Raw genomic sequence first — 20,659 nt, forward strand, 5'->3', positions numbered from 1 at the left:
TCAGAAGTGGCTTCAATGATATGGTTTTTCATTGATTTCGAAAAGAAAACCTCAAACAACTCAAAAGCATTTTTGGATTGCAATGATGAAATAGGTGAAATATTGAAGTTGCTCTCGACATGCGGAGAAATATCATTCAAAGCATCATTTTTCCAACTGTACTTATGATTCGGTTCCAACAATTTCTGAGTACTTGTGTATGTACTTTTAACATGTTCGTAAGAACCTGATGGTAATTCATTTGATAATGTATCTTCATTTGGATCACCGTCCGAATCTCCATCTGAACTTTCATATTCATTAGGAATGAATGCTATATCAATATGTTGACCTTCATCACTATCAGAATCTTCAACTAAATTTGGTAGATCGCTAATTCTCCGTCTCGGCATTATCAGTAACGTTACCAATTTAGAACAAAATAAAAACTAAAAGTTTTCCGAAATTATTATTTCAAAGAATAGATCCAATGTATAAATGTTTTCAACCGTTAGCCCGCCACTCAAACGTGATCTCTAACACGGAAGGATTTACGAAATGAAATAAACTTATCCAATTACAGTATAAGATCTCAAAATTTATCAGTAAAAAATACTGATATGATTCCAGATACCATGTGTGAGAATGAAAACACTTATTTGTCAATAGTTTATTTCTACATAAAGATATCAAATTGAACTCTGACAAAAAAGTGTTATATAGGTTTTCATCTCAATTTTATCCCCCGAATCGATTTCCGCATTCAGATTTTGAAAATTATGAATTTTTTTGTAATTTGTTTAAATAATTTGTTATAAACAATTGCAAATGACATAAGAAAAAATATATATATTTTATTTTTCACTTATGCAAAGGATAGCACAGTTTATTTTTTGCTATTCCAGATAGATTTTGCTTGGGACTTGACATGGTCACTTTTTCTCCCCAACATGCAATTGTTTATTCCTACGTTACACTAACAAATTGAATTCTGACAAAAAAGTGTTATATAGGTTTTCGTCTTGATTTCACCTCCAGAATCGATTCCCGCATTTAGATTTTGATAATTATGAATTTTTTTGTAATTTGTTTAAATAATTTGTTATAAACAATTGAAAATAACATAAAAAAAAATACGTATATTTTATTTTTCACTTATGCAAAAGATAGCATAGTTTGTTTGTCGCTATCTCAACCAGTCTTAGCGTGGGCTTTAATGGGTTAAGATTCTGCGAACGAGATACACTGTTTGCAATCATCACAAAATTTTTCACAAATTTTTCTCAACTGCCGTGATTTTTTTGCATAATCTATAATATAAAAACTATAATATTCCATAGTAAAAAAAATTATTTTTCAATTTTAACCGACCTTTGGAATTAAAAAAAAAAGTCAAGATTTTGACATTAATAACAAATGGAATATTTGCGCGGTTTTTTATTATAATAAAAATCTGAAAAAACTACGTTAAAGTTCTCGGAAAAAGCCCACTTTTGACGCTTTATACATCCAATTTCAATTATTCAAAACCGAATGTTTATTTGTGTCCCTAAAAATCCCTTAAAAAATGTTTTAAAAATTTTGCAAAATTATACTTTAAAGGACCTGTTAATATGTTTTAGTATATAAATGTGTATATTAACTTTTTTTAAGGAACATAATGCTGCGATTGGTAAAGCATCGACTCCTAAAAAATCATTCTATTCAGATTATAGATCTGGAAGTATGAGCGATGATGACTTTGTAAGATCTCGCGAATTACCTTTACCTGAAATCTCGCCAAATATTGATAAGGAACTAGAAGATCATTCACAACCTGAAACCGATAATGATTGGATGGAACAGGATATGTTCCAGGATGTTGATGTGCAGAAAACCCCAGACTCGAAAACAAAAAGTTAGAAACTTATATACAGGGTTATTCAGAAGAATTGTAGTTCCCTGAAACTGGTCATAAAAAAGGGTTTTTTGCTGCGCTCTCCATTACTCGGCCACAGCAAGTAGCATGGTAGTTCCGTAAGCATTTTTTAATCAGTTATTTCAGCAGTTAGATCGAATAACCGTTGAAAAAAATAAAAACTGCTAAAATAACTGCAGAAGTAAGCCTTACCCGCCGACACCAGCGATACTCGCTATAATGTCTCGTGATAATGGAAAATGACTCATTTCCAGATACTGCAGTCCTTCTGAACCCCGGCATGTGTATATATATATATATATATTGATTAAATAAATAATATATGCTTAATAAATATATTTTTATGACTTTTTAAGGAAAATTAGATTTTGAACAAAACTGGAGTCCATCATTGCTACAAAAAAAAAAAGAAATCAGAAAAATCTTTTGAATGTGAAACCAATACTAGCGATTCTGGAATAATGGAATCAAGATCGTCGGTTTCAAAAAATAATAATGTTAAACTGTCCCTAAAAGAGTTTTCAACGTTATCACGTAATTTTTTGGGAAAGAAGTCTGCACCAAATACTCACAATGCAAAAAAATTAAAGACACTTGAAAATCCGTCTCAAGAAATCAACAGGAATTCTGCATCGAACTCAAGTATAGAAGACGAATATGAAAATGTAGATAAGTCTTCAGATGTTTCAGATTTTGGAAATTTTGGTCACAGGGAAACTATCACGAACAATGATGGTATTACGGTCAGTAGACTTGTTTTGTTTTTCTTACAAAGGACACTATTAATATTTTTGCCTATAATATTCAGATGTTGTCTTCCCAAATATTCTCTGCACATTTATAGTTAATACTGTGTATATTTTAATTGGAAAAGTTATGGAAGTTCTATCGGTACAATGCTAGTCAAAACAGTGAATTCTTTCTTTGTTTCTATCGCAGTGATAAGTTTTATGCGTTGTCTTTTTTCAATTTTGAGGTCAAATGTAAAATTTTGAGAAACCATATAACTTGTTTTCAATATTTACAAGCATCCACCTAAAATTGTGAGTTGCCACGAATATACAGTTAAATACAGTTTATTATTAGAAAAACTAATTAAAAAAGCTGACAATTAATTAATTAGTAATTGACATTTTGAAACGACAATCGGTCGTCCTTTGAAAAATGTAAACAGAATTCGATTTTCTATAAGGATTCAAAATATCAAAGGTGTCATTTGTAATGTCTCGTTTTATATTATAAAATATTATTAAAGTATATTTTAATTATTTAGAGAACAATCATATGGTTGAATAAAAGTTTTCATATGGAATACGAGGACTGGAAAAAGTATCTGTCATTGAAAGATGGTAGTAAATTTACCAAAGCTATTTTAAGAGCGATGCATACTGATGATCATGACTCTTATGAGGTACAATTAAGTACACGATGTGTCATTGCGGACAAAACTGCACCATCACCCAATGGAGGAAATCGAAGAGTGCCTCTTACTGAAATGGAGCATAAGACAATCAGTAGTATGTATATTTATTTATCACATTATTTAACTAGTGTAATTTCACGCGCGCTTAGCACGCTCATCTCTTATATTTGTTTTATTATTCGTTTGTATTTATAGTTTATAACGGGAGGGAATAATTATTTATTTTATTCGCACTGCCGGTTAAAGAATATTTTCTTGTTATGTCGACTGACGATTTAATCTGCCTTTGCGAGACTAACCCCCGCCCCGATCTGCAGTGTTATAACTGTAATAACTGTTAATTACTGATAATAACACTTTTTAACAAAAAAAACCTGTTCATAACTATTATTTGTGTCCAAAATCTGACGTTTATAAACTGTTACAAATTGCAAATAACTGTTATCAATAATTGATTTCAGTTATTTATGATTATTTACATAAATTTTTTCCGACAGGGACGTTGTCCTCTTTGGCGAAACACTTTTCCTTGCACCGGGAGTTGTTCTTCTTTTGTTTGAGATTAGAATTCGGGCTTTTATTTTACATGTCGTCTCGGTGTGATCTCAATGTCGACTGTCTAATTGCTCTCCTCCTACTCATGGATCCGACATGTATATCTTGCTAGGGTTTTCCATCTCTCTCTATCGCTCGCGAGAATAACGATTGTTTAATTAATTAATTAATGCAACTTGTTACAAGGTTCATAAAAATAACTTATTCAATTTCTAATAAATGTGCTCTCATTTACTTTATTGAAAACATTACAAACTCGAGTTTTTGTGAACATTTCATTTGATTACTTAAGTTTTTCAATAGAGATCTAATCTCAAACTTCGCGATCAGAGTCGTTAACATAATAAGAGCCCGTGTATACAAGGCGAACTTCTGGCTCGAATTTCTTCAGATTTTCGCTGTTAAAAAATATTGAAAAAATTCAAGGACATTCTCAATATTTCAATAGACTAGTTGTTTTCATTATTATTGCCATCTGTGCATTTTCATATGACTCCTGAACCTCCTTAATTGCTCTGTTTGCTTTCCCCGTTTTGTTTATTATTTTATTTGATACAAATTTGATTTTTTGTTGCAGAATGCTTGATCTACTATTGTCAAAAAACATTAAAATTGAATAAAGAAGGTATTAAGAAAGTGCTAGCAAAGAAAAATAGTTTTATATCGGAGGATATCAATTTCTGCCGAAAGAAAATTAGAAATACCATGAAATCTTCTAAGGAAAATTGATTGTAATCAACATTAAGGTGCCCAGTGAGGCTTAAAAATAGAAAATTTTTATAAAACAAAAATTATAACTTAATATATTAAAGTTCACATTTTCGTATTTGGTCTTTTTACTCCCCATATCTCCCGGCTTTTAGGACACCTCATCCAACGGCTTAGTGTTTCAGAGTTTCTTTTCCCAGCCATTGCTTTCTATGTAATGCTTCTACTTCACAGCAATCCCGTACAGATAACCGGGTCTGTCAGTTCACGATTACAGGACCCAAACGACTGAAAAACCGCGGTGTTCATTTTGGCAGATAAATTAAACAAAAGTCATTGCTACCGCCGAAAATCATATCCAGGTATTTTGCACGACTTGCGCTCTATCCGCTGAATCAGCGCGTCTATTTGTATCAACTCAAATATCTGTATTGACAAACACACCTGGATTTCAGCTAAAACCTATGAAAATGATGGATTTTCCGAGAAATCCACTTGGATTTGCCAAGGAATCCACCTGGGTTTATTAAAAATCCACCTGGATTTATTCTGAAATCCACCTGGAATTATGTTAAAATCCACATGAATCGACTGCAAAATTAACCTGGATTTATGCTGAAATCCACATGGATTGACCGGAAAATCCATCTGGATTCGTTGACGAATCCACCTTGGTTTTCTATTAATCCACCTGGATTTATGCTGAAATCCACATGGATTGATCAGAAAATCCACCTGGGTTTATTCTGAAATCCACCTGAAATTATGTTAAAATCCATCTGGATTTATGATGAAATCCATATGGATCGACCGAAAAAAACACCTGAATTTATTCTAAAATCCACCTGGATTTATTCTGAAATCCACCTGGATTTATTCTGAAATCCACCTGAAATTATGTTAAAATCCACCTGGATTTATGCTGAAATCCACATGGATTGACCGGAAAATCCATCTGGATTTATGATGAAATCCACATGGATCGACCGAAAAAACCACCTGGATTTTGGTTAAAATCCACCTGGAATCTACATGGATATCCATCATGGATATCCATATCAAATCCATATGGAATCCACATCAATCCACATGGATATCCAGCGGGATATCCATGTGGATATCCATCTTGGATTTCCAGCTGGATTTTTTCAACAGGGTAGGCATTAAAAAAAATGCTTAGGGAACGAAAAGTCGATTTTTAAAAAAAATGAAATCAGGAAATCATGTTAGTTTTATTTATTTTTGATTTTTGGACCGTAAAAGTTTTTCAGCGACAATTTTAACCAGCATCATTGGAAAGAGGACACTCGAAAACATAAGAAACAATGGTTCCTGAATTTTTTCCATGAGAATTCATGACATGAGAATAGTATAAACTCAGGTCTCGAAAAACTGTCCTGTGAGCGTTAATGGATTAAAATATTAACCTCTAAGATTACCATGGAAAAAAATAAGCTACTACTCTCAGCCATATACGGGGGGTGTTCAAAAAGTAAGGTGACTTTATGGTGTTTTCAAAAAATATTTATTTATTGGTCAATATTTATGTTGTTCCCTTCAAAGTAATCCTCGTTAGATATAATACACTTATGCCAGCGCTTTTTCCAATCATTGAAGCACTTTTGATAATCATTTTGTGGTATAGCCTTGAGTTCTTTCAGTGATACAGTTTTTATCTTCTCAATCGTTGAAAATCAACGTCTTTTCATGAGTTTCTTAAGTTTTAGTAAAAGAAAAAAGTCACTAGGAACCAACTTCGGTGAATATGGAGACTGAGGCATGTCTGTGATGTTGATTTTGGTCAAAAAATCTCTCACAAGCAACAATGGATGAACAGGTGCATTATTGTTATGCAAAATCCACGAATTGTTTTTCCAAAGTTCCTGAATTTTTTTACGTATTGCCTTTCACAAACGACGCATAACTTCAAGGTAATACTCCTTATTGACCGTGCAATCTTGTGGTAAAAATTCCTGATGAACTACGCCACGGTAATCAAAGGAGATAGTGAGTAAAACCTTGACATTTGATCGAACTTGCGTGGTTTTTTGGGGGTTAGCTCTTCTGGGGTCATCCATTGGGACGATTGGACTTTAGTTTCAATATCATAACCTACGGCGGTCCTGAAGTAGGTTTAAATCGAAGGTCCTTGCACTCTCAAAATTCCAACGGGGTATCTTTTTAGGATGTTTCCTGAGCAGTTTGAGCTCAAAACGAAAATCGATGATTGGGCCGTTTTTGAAAAAACCATTTTTTAAATTTTCAATGCAAAAATAATTCATTTTTTATCAGTATCTATTCAAATACACAATTCATGCTACTTTAAATTAGATTATTATTATAGGTCACTAGAATTTCGGATTAATAATTAATAAGGCTATAATAAATAATTTTATAAAAAAAAATTATTTCTCAACAATAGGAAAAATTAATATTCACAAAAAAATCATACATGATGTGAATTGTATTCACATACAGCTCTCAACAATTGTTTTTCATAATTCGGGTTGCTATTTGAAACCTTGTACTTGTCCCAGGTCTTAGAAAAGTCAAAGTGCACGGACTCCATGGCCTGTTCACTGTAATTACCCAAACCCTTTTGCATTTCTACACAAAAATAGCGCACATGAAAAAAAACTGCATGAATTTTTGGTGTCATTGGGATACCTACATCTAAATAACTCTGTTGAAAATTAGAAATACATTTTTCAAATTCAGGTTGTAAATGAACGCCAAAACAGGCTTATACAATCTACTTTATTTAGTAAGATTTTACATGAATTGCCTTTGAAACCTGAGTTTCCTTGCGTTATTTCACGTTCCACATGACATGACTTGGCCCTTTTTTCAGCATCATTTTCAAATTACTTAAGCATATGATCATACAAAGTATTCACTACCCTTAACATTAAATGCAATTCTGGAGGTGGTATCACTTCTAAAACCAGTTTATCTTCTTTAGTTTGTATAATAGGAACATTCGTGCAGTTCTTGTACTCTTTTGCTTTTTTTTCTTACCCCCTGATTTTATCCAATTTGCATAATTTTCAAAAATATTCCCTATAGTTCTATGAATTCCAATTTCATCCAATTTATTTTTTTCTGCATAGCACCATGTACATGGAAACTTACTTGCATGCGTCATTATTCCAACAATAATATTAGCAAGTTTAAGATCTGTTGCTATCGTTCCCTCAAAATTATTAATCTTCAACTCAGACCACAACTGATAAACATTAGCATAGTTTTCTTGCGTGTAAGGCGCCAATGCAAGTATAAATATTTTTTTTACACTTGAGTCCTTAAATTTTTTAGCGGCGATGCCATCTTTGTAAGATTGACGAGTATTTTTTTTCTCGGACGTCTGTGCCGCTGATTGGGATTTCGACTGAACGGAAAGACAAACTTTCAAAAATCCGCGTCCTCCATCAATACCAAATTTTAAAAGTACATCGTCAACTTCGCGTGATTCTTTGACATGTTCAATCAATTTTTTTACATTATTACAATATACCACAGATTCAAACTTTTCAGAAACTTCATCACCTTTATTCTTAACAAATTCGAACTTTTTTGCATCAAAATAGTCATCTACGGAGTGATTATTCAATAGCAGCTTATTTTTCAAATTAGGTTCGATGATTTTACGATCTTTCAAAGCAATCCGAATACAAGAGGCGATACCACATACAGTTTTGTAACTGATATTGTAATTAGTTTGAATTTTAAGAAAATCATCAGCACTCGATATACACTGTTTTTTTGTTTCTCGAACTTTGCTATATTGTTATTTTTTCCCTCGTCTTTGAGATAATAACACTACACGTTCTTTTGATTTATCACTCGATTTACTTTTATCACTTTCAATATTTTTCAAAATTAGCGCAGTAAATTGTTCCTTTTCCTGTGAATTACACGACTCTTTGATGGAATTACTCAAATTAGGTATACGATTAGATTTCTCACAGACATGACTTTTGCCTTTTGCAATTACTCCGAAACACTTTGAACATTTCTTCTGAGTACATGTATTCTTTTTTACATCAGATGATGTTGGATTGATTTGAAAAACCTTTCGAATAGGAGCATTCCATCTCCACTCATTCCCATTCATTCTACCTACTGTGCAATATTCACATTGACATATTTTATTTTCACGAGATCTAGTACTGTCCCTGATGTCGAACTTTGGAAAAACAATTTGCTTAACTTGTTGCTTTGAGTCAAAGCGGTAAAGATTTCTCTTGCAACTGGCACAAATCACATGCGAGAGGCATTCATTTGTAGAATCGTAATTATCGAACAAATTTTCTATTTTTTTTTTGTATCACAGTCGTAATATTCACCATCACATTTTTCTTGTCAAAGCATAATAAACAGACCATATCACGATTTTCTTGGTGTGAGCGCAAATGCGATTTACTTTTATGCAACATCGTAGCGCGAAAGAATATCACTAACCGAATGTTATTTCGTAGATTGACTTCTTACGACTGTCAAATAATATTGTCCTCGCAAATTTTCAGATCGAGTCAATACTGAAAATTCCGAGAAAACCGTACGCGTGAACTATCGAGGTTTCGCGCTCTGTTTACAAACAACTCATGTATAATACGTCGAAATCAAATCTGTATTCAGAAGTTGAATTAAATTTGGAAGCAAATAATATTAATCCCTTTGTCAATAAAATATATCAAAACGTAATAACTCATTATTTATAAGAATAAATAAAATTTCATATATTAATTATAATTGAAATATTTTTTTTGCATGAACACATTTTTTATCTATGAACGCACATTAATGAAAAGAGACGATAATTCAACATAGGAAGGCATACATTTATATTTCAATAGATAAATTTCACATATTCATAGAAAAATGAATTATTTTTGCATTGAAAACTTAAAAAATGGTTTTTTCAAAAACGGCCCAATCATCGATTTTCGTTTTGAGCTCAAACTGCTCAGGAAACATCCTAAAAAGATACCCCATTGGAATTTTGAGAGTGCAAGGACCTTCGATTTAAACCTACTTCAGGACCGCCGTGAACCATATACCCACGATTCATCACCAGTTATAACCCTTTTGAGAAAAACAGGATCTTCATCAACTTCATTCAATATCTCCTGAGCGATGGTTATGCGACGGTTCTTTTGATCAAAATTAAGCAATTTTGGAACGAATGTCGCTGACACACGTCTCATGCCTAAAATATCCTAAAGAATATCATGGTATGTGCCAACCCATATGCTAAGATCTTCTGCAACTTCTCTGATGGCGATTCGACGATTTTTTAACACAATTTCTTTCACTTCTTCAACTTTTTCATCCGTTATTGATGTGCTGGGACGTCCAGGGTGAGATTCGTCCTCGACATTCTCTCGGCCTTCTTGGAAGAACTTATACCATTTATACACATTTTTTTTACTCAGAGTAGACTCACCGGATGCAATTATCAACATTTCAAGAGCTTTAGAGCACTGGATTCCATTTTTCACACAAAATTGAATGCTCTTGAATTGAACTCTTTGTTCCATTGTTTTCGATAGAAGAAATTCGCTGAGCACACCAAACACTTCTAACCTCTGACGCTTCTGCCAGAAAAACAACACGTGCTATATAGTCAAAACTATGAATATATGATCGTGGCGAGTGTACCAACAGAACAACAACAAAAATTCAAAACTTGAATGTACGTAGCCTGCGAAAATGAAAAAGTCACCTTAATTTTTGAACACCTCTCGTACAGATCACATGACACGCATCAGACTGAATTTTTTATGAACTTGAAGACATTTCTAAAATACTAATACAAAAAACAAAAATGCAATTATTGCTGGCGATTTTAAATTCAACATCCTAAATGATGACATAATTCATCAAGAATTTATACATGTCCTATTAGAAAATGGATATAGTCCAGGATTTAGTAGTATTACTCGACCGTCCTTAGATCAAAGTAACAAAGATACTTGCATTAACCAAATATACGTAAAGTCGAAAAACTCGAATCACAAAACTTATCTACTTATAATTCTTCTTAATAATCATTATCCGCTTTAAATGTCTCTGGACTGCTTTAGTAAAAATATTGACCCACCAAAGAAAACGAACACAAGAACAATATTAATTTTCAAAAAATGATAGCTATCGCCAAGACTATTCATTGGAATGATAGTTCATCTATAACTTATCCGAACATAGCAACCAATAAATTAATAAACAGCATACAACATTGTATTAAAACAGCCCAAATATACAGCACCACACCAAAAAACAACAAGCAGGTGAAACCAAGAAAATCATGGATAACTGAAGCAATACTTTTTTCGTGTAAAACTGAAGAAAAACTCTACAAATTTTGGCGTAATGATCTCAATAATACATAAAAAAAGATAATTATAAACAGTATGTCAAACTCCTGGAAAAGTTATCAACAAAGCTAAAGAAAATTTTAATAAAAAACTGATCGAGTCATCTGTAAATATCTCAAGTAGTTTATGGTCAATAATAAATAATAAATTTAGTAAAAATACAATGAAAACCAACATTATTGATCAAATAATTGATAAAAACGCAAAAATAACAGATTCAAAAGAAATTACAGATAAAATGAACAAATTTGTCTGCAATATAGGTAAAGATCTAAGCAATAGAATTTCTGCTTCACAAAATAACAATATTACCATGTCTACTATTAACTCTATAAGTTTATTTCTAAATCCAATAAAGAAATATGAAATTCGTAAAATAATTAGTAAAATAAAGAAAAAAAAATAGAGGAATAGATATCATCAATACCACTTCTCAGAAACCCCAATAAACTTTATTACTCCACGAATTGGTAATATAATAAATATCAGCATTGAAACAGAAATTTGGCCAGACGCATTAAAAGAAGCAGTAATTATACCGATCGACATAGCAAAAGAAAAATACCTGCCAACAAACTACAGACCAATATCTCTGATCTTCAACGTTACTAAGATGTTTGAAAAAAACATTCACAAAAGACTTACAAAATTTATATACCATTGCAACTTATTATCAAGCAAAGAATTTAGTTTCCAAAAAAATAAAGGAATTAAAGATACTCTCCAGTATATATCAAATTTGATTTATAAACAACTGGACTCTAGTGATCCCATAGTTATTACCTTTCTTGATCTAACCAAAGCTTTTGACACAGTTGATCGTAAAATTTTACTTGATAAATTATATAATTATGGTATAAGAGCAAGTATCCATAATCTAATTAAAAGCTATGTAGGATCGTTCTTGGAATACTACTACAATTACTTATCAGTACTCCACCTAGAAAGATATCTCTTTACCAAATTTATTTTGATAACCTCTTCACAAGTCCAGATTTACTAGTTCATATAAAAAAAATTGGTCTTAGACTAACTGGAATAGTTAGAAGTGACAGAGTTGCAGAAAAAAATGATATAGATAAAAAAGCTCCTAAAGGTACTTATGTTGTGAAACATGAAAAAGGCAGTAAAATGAATTTCATAACAGTTGTTGATTCAAAGTCTGTATCAATTCTTTCTACAGCTGCGAGTGTCACTCCACTATCAACTGTTAAACGTTACGATAAAATTAAGAAGAAAAAAACCGATTTACAATATCCAAATGCTTTCACTTATTATAATAAATTTATGGGGGGCGTAGATGTACATGATCAGCATTTCAACAGACTCCTTCCGATAATAAGATAAAAAAAGTGGACATGCGTTATTTTTCAACGCTTGATACAATCATCCATAACTAATGCTACTGTTTTGTACAACATGTGCAACAAAAATAATCGAAAAGTTGGTACAAAAGAATTTGCTCTCGAGATTAGTCGACAATATTTATCAAAGACAAAGAAGTACCATTCACTAAAAACTTGTGAAACAAAGAAAAATTGTAATGAAGGAAAATGCGCAGTTAGAAGTAACAAGATTTGTGAGGGCTGCAATTTATGTTTCCGTGTCCAATGTTTCAATAAAACTCATTTGTCATAATGGCTGATGATAAAAAAATTACATAAAAAATTAAAATAAAAACAAAAAAAAAAACGAGATTCTCGGTAACGTCTACCTCCTCGTGGTGAGAATTGGGCAACATTTAGATAATATAAATGGCTGAAGGCGTTTTCATTTTTGGTAAACAAAATATTTATTTAGCAAACTTTAATTTTTTTTTTTCTCGAAAAGTATACTCTTTAGGAACATTTTTCTGAGAATAGAAATGTCTTAAAAACAAACAAAGAACGCTTTCAAATTTTTTCAGAATTTTCCGACATAATTTTTGAATTTTCAATTCAGAGACTTTTCCAAAATCCCAAAATTTTCTCGAATTATTCCGAAAAAATTTGAGAGTATTTTATAACTAATTCTAAGATATTTTTGTTCTTTGAAAATTTTCATGAAAATCTATAGTATTCGAGAAAAAAATTTGTAAAGTTTTAGATAAAAAATTTTCACTTCGGCCGCCATTTTGTTTATACGAAAAATGTTCGTATCCGGAGAACCATACTAACTTGTAGTTAAAACCTCGAGGCCGCGATCTATAAGGGTTTTACGCATTAAAAAAATGCTTAGGGAACGAAAAGTCGATTTAAAAAAAAATGAAATCAGAAAATCATGTTTTTTTTATTTATTTGTGATTTTTGGACCGTAAAAGTTTTTCAGCGACAATTTTAACCAGCATCATTGGAAAGAGGATACTTGAAAACATAAGAAACAATGGTTCCTGAATTTTTTCCACGAGAATTCATGACATGAGAATAGTTCAAATTCAGGTCTCGAAAAACCGTCCTGTGAGCGTTAATCGGTTAAAGTTGTTATGTTGTACTAATTCTGTTTTCTTTTCTATAATTTCTGATATATATTACTACTCCATCGCATTTATTTATTCTACTGTTATTGTAGCCTGCAATGTTGAATATCGGAAAATAATCAACATTCCAATTTTCTATGCATATGATTGTTACGGATGTATTTTGAAATATGCTCTCACAGAATTTTCGGACAAAGACATTGCGCTTAGATCATTTCATTACGCCGCGGACTGTTTTGCTAATCTGCGCGCGTGCGATATCGAACTCGAAATCAAGATCGAGTGACCATGCGTAGCGGCATCGACACTCTTATTTTTAAAAGAATCTCTTATCTGCCGATATTTGTCGGTTGGTTCCTTTGTTGTTAAATTTAATTACGGCCTCTTCGAACTCTTAAGCAACACTACAAATATTATTTACTTGAAATAAGTGTGTGAGAGAGGCGTGCGCCGCATCAAGCTGAGTTGCGATTTGGAATCAGATTTTACTATTCAACATTGCTACGATCATTGCCTCCAAACTCGCCAAAATGCATACATCGCTAAAAAAGATGGCAAATGCATTGTGGCAATCAGATTGGTTGATAGGTTACTTTTCAAAGCTGATTGCCGACGACGGACATTGAGCGTCCGTCACCCCGTTGTTTGAGCCGAAAGTCGGCGATATCAAACAACGCAACACGAGCCACCAAAACACGGCACAATCTTTAGCGCACGGTCGGAATCATCACAGACTTCGACTCGATCCAATCAAACAGAGAAAGGAGCAGTTGGAGCGGACTCAGCTGGCGCGGCGATGCGTTTCATTCTTTCTAGATCAGGCTCTGACAAAAGGCAAGTCGCTTATCGTTGAACTCTATTAATTGTACTTCCGTCAACTATACCTTTGTAAAATTTAGAGATACGATTTTCGTGCCGACATAAAGTTAATCATTTCTTAATTTAACTAACTCAGTTTGCGATTGAGATTTCAAACCTTTATAAATGCAATTTGTACCGTTAGTTTTTAATTGCAATCTTACTTTGGTTCCGAGCATTCCGGTTTAGTTGTTATATTTAAGGTAATTTATTGTGAGTTGAATAAATCCGGCGTTCTCATATCAAATGTTTTAAAACTTCCACTCTCAGTCCTTCTCACCCTAACAATGATAATACCAGGTTTTTTATTTAGATTATTAATAAAAGTTAGCAGTTTGTTATAATTGGCTAAAATTAATACTTTTAATATGTATGCATATTACACGTTCTTTTTTTTTGTTCTAAATATTTATTTAAGGTGCATGTATCATCAACAATTTTTTCAATATTAATATTTACATGAACACTTTCCATTTTTGTTCCTGTTAATTGGTGTATTATTTTATAGACTTTGCGAGGATAAAGACGATAATAATTGACTACTTGTTAATCTTAATTGTCGGTCTGTTATCTCCTGTACGCTTGTTATGTGTTGATGACTGAAAGTGCGCTCTGTTTTACCAAAGTAGTGCTGGTAAGTAAGTTGTACCGGGCAGTCTGTTAATTCGCTTTATTTTTTTATTTGGATTTTGAGTACTTCACACAATAAACTATCGTTTGTTGTGTGATTCACGTTATATTTCGTATTGTATTTTTCATTGTGGTATAAGCAATTTGGGCATTTTTTTTACAAGGAGTTGCGGAATCCTTTTTGAAATCCTTTTCGAATTCCCCTTAGTCTTTCTGACTGAGGGGTTATGTGGGACTCCCCGAAAAAAAAACAGGACTACCCACTAAACCGCCATCTCCTTGGTGTCCTTCCCCCAGCCAGAGACTATGTTAATATTATGTCGTTTCTCCGTATCTCGTTACGTCACGTCACTTCGTCTGCTCAGTCATCTGTCAGGCAGCCGTCCGCGTTCTTACGTCTCAGTATAGTTTCCGTATAGGAAGCGACTAAGCGCCACCATTCGGGTTCACGCAACATCACAGCCACAATGTTATCGGGGGTGATACTGCCGACTGTTTCTTCCAGTTTCTGTCTGAGTCTTGTCCAGCGGTTACACGCGAAAAACGTGTGTTCCGCGTCGTCTCGTTCGAGTCCAAATTACTTACAGTCGGGTGTTCGTAGTCTGTTCATATTGTAAAGGTACCGTCGGAAGTATCCGTAGCCTGTCAAGAGCTGGGTGACGTAGAAATTTACATCACCAAATTTCCTTCCAAGCCACAGCTTCAAGTCCCGTATCAATCGTCAATTTAGTGGTATTATTATTACATTTGTCAACTGTATGATTGCCAGTGCAGTTGATGCACGTAGCTTCATTTTTACATTTATTGTCACTGTGGCGAAATCTCGAGCACTTATGGTAAGGATACGTGTTAACGATGTGAAACATTCTACAGTTTTAGCATCCAATGAATATTCTATTTTTGTTATTTTTGATATGTTTGCATAAATTAGATTAATTAATATTCCACTTGTGTTTAGTCTATCACTTGAGAAGACATGTAAGACTTTACATTTATCATTGAAGTTGCTACAATTTCATTGATTAATGTCTGTTTCAATATCATTTTCATTTGTTGTGAAAGCTTTATAAGTTCCCGTAATCTTAACTATTAGTTTTCTAAGTTGTTCTTTTTCAATTTTAATATTATTTGATAGGTTTTTAGTTAGTATTTTTTTAATTGTATTTACGTTGTCTTCATTCATCAAATTTATTACAACTGTATCTTTATTTTTATTTATATGTAATTTTTTAGTTTGAAGAGTTTTATCCTTGGTCAAATAATGGGCTACAACATTTTCTAGATTAGTATTGTCGTTATTAGTTGTTTTTTCAACTGTCAATCTTGGTACTTTTTTTGCAGTAGATTTCGGCATTATCGTAACCTCAACATATGAATTTTTTAATGGTGTTATCAGTTTATTTTATCTTTCTTTCAACAATAATTTATTTAGCAATTTTTTTTTTTTCTTTTTTATCATTATATAAGTTTTTTAATAAATTGTTTTCAATTTTCAGAGCTTGCAGTTCTTCGAAATTTTCATACGTTATCGTTGCCATTATTTGGCCATTTTCTGTTTGTTTTTCATGTATAATTTCATTTAATATTTTCTGTTTTATCTACTGTCTACTTACAAGTTTAAGTTGAGCTATCTGTTGTCTTGCGTCCTCACTCAAATTAGCATATGGTAGATTTGAGGTGAGTGCAAGGTTAGGATGTTCTTGGCAGATTACGAATGAATTGTTTGTGAATTTGATGGAGCTTACTGTATTGTATGTGGACATTAATTCACTAGTGTGATAGAAGTTTCCACACACTAAGCAAACCTCTGTACCAGCTTTTGTGGACGGATAACATTTGTAATATTTGTATAGAGAAAAGTATGGCGACTCCGAACCGCGCGACGTCATAATGACAATGATATTTGGATTACATAATTAATTACAATAATTACAGTAGTTTTCATTCGACATTATCGTTAGTACTTTTGTAAATTATTCCTTGTAACGTTAAATGCATGTTTAAATTCTTATCATGATACAATATTATTTTATTAAGAGATAGTTCAATTATCCATATTATCGACCTTTTTTAAGTTTCTTATTACCTCAAGGAATACTTATTGGGTCAAAAAGAGCTTTCTTGCATTTATTTTAAAAGTCGTATCTTGAAAAATATCCAAAGTCTACTATTATTACCTTGATTATTTAGAGGAATAATTTCTACTATGTATAGTTATTATTTTAGAAATTATTACAACTGTTTATTGTAATAAATCAATTTTAACATATTGGACATATAAAACTTTAGTTAGTTTCAATAATAAAAATACAATTAAATACTTTGGATATGTTTATTCGACTAATATACGTATATCTTCGTAATGTTGATGGGATTGAAATACCAGATGGTACATTTACAAAATTTTATAATATATTTTACAGGATGACTCCAATTGGCATCACATCGGTTATAGCCGGAAAAATTCTCGGAGTTGTGGATATTTCATTAGTTATGTCTCAATTGGCCTGGTTCATTATCACGATAGTTCTTGGAGTATTCTTTTATCAATTAGTCATAATTCAACTTATCTATTTAGTTATTGTGAAAAAGAATCCTTTCAAATTTTATGCTGGTCTTGCACAAGGTACTCTCACCGCTTTCGCCATGGCATCAACGTGAGTTTATCAAGCTTCTGTTCCGAAATTTTCTCAAATTAATTTATAAAACCAATTTTAATAATACTCTAATAAAGTAATTATACCTTAATTAAATTCCCCTGTCTATTTTGTTTTTACAACGATAGTATATTTTCCTTAATATCTTATTTCATTTTTCTCGTTAATCTTGTTGAAATCTCATTTATTCTTTATAAAAACAGTAAAAGCTTCATTTTATCAATATTTTAACAAATTATAAGAAGAGCTCGATCAAAATTAACAAAACTCTTTGTATTTTTGAGATATCACGTCAGGATCAACGCTTTGCCTTACCACCTTTTTTACCCATTATGGTGGTGTAATACTTTTCTCTTCTCTTCAGGTTCTTAGTTGCGAACCTAATGAAAGTACTTGGAAAAAAGTAAGCATACAGCAAATGCATAATTTTGCATTCTACGACAACGCCAGGAACTTTATGCCTACCACAGGTAGGTAACTATTTGAATTATTGCTAGTTGGCGCCCACCGTAAAATGTAATACTGCTACCGCTATCTAGTAGCCTGGATTATGTGCAGGTCGCCATGTGTTAAATGATCAATTTTTATCAAATATTTACTTACAATGTAAAAATCAAATACCTCTAAAAGGTGACGAAGCCTAAAAAAACGCAGCACGTGTTGTTCGAAATTACTCCATTAAACGGGAAAAGAGACAAGGAACGTAAAATAGACTATTGCGCACTTATTAACAAGTGCTGAGTAGACATTGAACTACTCTGCGATATATTAAATTCGTTGTAAAGTAAGCTGTAGGCTAGGAAGAGTAACCGTTGAGAACGCTTATTATTATTTTGATAAGTCCCGTACAGTGCTGGATATAAGTGAAGAAACAGCGTTCTCTCTTTATTGCAATTTCTTTTTACTAACTGTTCCCATAAATCAGGCATAAATGTTGGTTATTTTCATGTGTGTGAGAATTTAATAGATAATCATAGATAATTTATATCTGGTCACTGGAATTTAAAATACACAAATCAAAAAATTTTATTACGTTTACATTACATTTGAAGACATAGATACTTCAACCACTAACTCACTATAAAACATTTGTACCTAATACGTCTTGAGTGAGTTAGTTTGTTTTTTTATAGTTATATTTCGTTTTATACTAATTTAGAGAATATTTTTTTACCTTCTTGAAATACATTCTACTCGTTTTAACAAATATTCTTTTATTAAATACTCAATAGCGCCACTCTCGTAAAAGCAATATTCTATCACGTAGTACAACCTTCTCGATGGTTACTGTCAAAATTTCAGTCGGATCGGAGTTGTAGTTTATTTTTGAGAGCGTGTGAAAGCAAGTGTGTCCGTTGATTTTTGAAAAATGGAAAAAGAGCAGTATCGGTCGGTGATTCGATTCTTGTTTTTGGAAGGGAAATCGCGCAGCGAAATCAAAAAGCGCTTGAATGCTGTGTACGGTGACTCTTCTCCTTCGATGACGACCGTCAAAAATTGGTTTAACGAGTTTCAATGTGGTCGTACGTCGATTTTTGAAGAGCCACGTCCAGGTGCTCCGAAAACGGCTACCACGAAGGATAACGTGACAAAAATTCACGATCTCGTATTGGCAGATGGACGATTGAAGGTACGCAAAATAGCTAAGATCGTAGGTATCTCAAAAGACCGCGTGGGTCATGTCCTGCATGAAATTTTGGGCATGAGAAAGCTGTCGGCGCGATGGGTGCCGCGTTTGCTCACTCCGGACAACAAGCGCAACCGTGAGACAACTTCAGAGCAATGTCTGACGCTGTTTAAGCGCAATCCGAAGGAGTTTCTGCGTCGTTTCGTGACAGTCGACGAAACATTGATCCACTGGTATACACCAGAGACCAAGAAACAGTCGAAACAGTGAATTTTACCCGGCGAAAGTGCTCCGAAGAAGGCGAAGACTGCCCCATCGGCCGGAAAGGTGATGGCCACCGTTTTCTGGGATTCACAAGGTGTGATCTACATCGACTACCTGGAGAGGGGCAAAATGGTCACAGGGCTGTACTATGCCGAATTATTGGGCCGATTCGACGTCGAATTGCAGAAAAACGGCCCCATTTGGCGAAGAAAAAAGTGCTCTTCCACCATGACAACGCACCGGCTCACACCTCCGCCGTCGCCATGGCCAAATTGGTCGAATTAGGCTACGAACTGCTACCCCATCCACCGTATTCTACAGATTTAGCCCCGTGCGACTTCTTTTTGTTTCCAAATTTGAAAAAGTCACTCGCCGGGCAGAAATTTGAGTCAAATGAGGAGGTAATCGCTGCCAAGGAAGCCTACTTTTCAGACCTCGAAGAAACGTATTTTTCAGACGGGTTAAAGAAGTTGGAGCATCGCTGGGCCAAGTGTATCGAACTAAAAGGAGACTATGTTGAAAAATAAAACGCCACTTTTCCAAAATTTTCGTTTTTCTTTTGTAGGCTAAGTACTTATCGGACCACCCTGGTAAGTGGAGGAAAAGCCATTTAGTAATGATTGCGAAATCAAGTAAAGAACTAAGCTTACAACAAACGCGTGACTGGAATCACAACAATCCTTACATCGACTGAACAATATGGGCTCGGGTAGCCTGTACAAACTTTATATTACGCGATGAATGGCCATTCATGAAGTTGCCATTAATAAGTATAATTCGCCTTGTTAATACCTGTAGATTTGACTTTGTTAGAACATATAAGTAAATATGTAATATACATTCTATATAAAATATGTAATAAATATACATATAATATACATTAATAGAAATCAAACATTTCGAAGAAAGAAATGGATCGATGCAGTGCATCACTGGAATTAGTACTGAAAAAAAAGTGAGGTCAGTGACATTTTTCTGATGGCTATGAACGAACCGAGAAGATATAGTAAATATTGATTGGTCTTGACCCTTACGATGGTATTAATTTTGGTTGGTTTAAATGTGTCCAGGGCAGGTGTCGCAAGGCTCGCTGATGGACTTCCATGCCCCATCATCGGCTACGTGATTTTCCCTTTTAAGGTGGGGGAAATCACTAAGAACATAAGGGTCGTCACAATGCCACTGCTTATTGATTACTGCTATGTTGG

The 20,659-nt window shown here is 33.3% G+C and overlaps 1 protein-coding gene across 4 annotated transcripts in view; it reads left to right on the top strand.

Annotated features, from left to right (window-relative positions):
* Positions 1 to 20,659, top strand: part of LOC131666605 (excitatory amino acid transporter) — a 521,775-nt gene that overhangs the window by 154,213 nt on the left and 346,903 nt on the right. For all 4 annotated transcript variants that reach the window (XM_058939426.1, XM_058939436.1, XM_058939453.1 and 1 more), the window contains one exon: positions 17,327 to 17,560. In XM_058939426.1, coding sequence (XP_058795409.1) covers positions 17,327 to 17,560 — 234 coding nt within the window. The remainder of the gene's footprint in view (positions 1 to 17,326; positions 17,561 to 20,659) is intronic.

The sequence above is a fragment of the Phymastichus coffea genome, unplaced genomic scaffold (genome assembly GCF_024137745.1).
Source record: "Phymastichus coffea isolate CEN01 unplaced genomic scaffold, Cenicafe_Pcof_1.1 PCOF00004, whole genome shotgun sequence".
NCBI lineage: Eukaryota > Metazoa > Arthropoda > Insecta > Hymenoptera > Eulophidae > Phymastichus > Phymastichus coffea.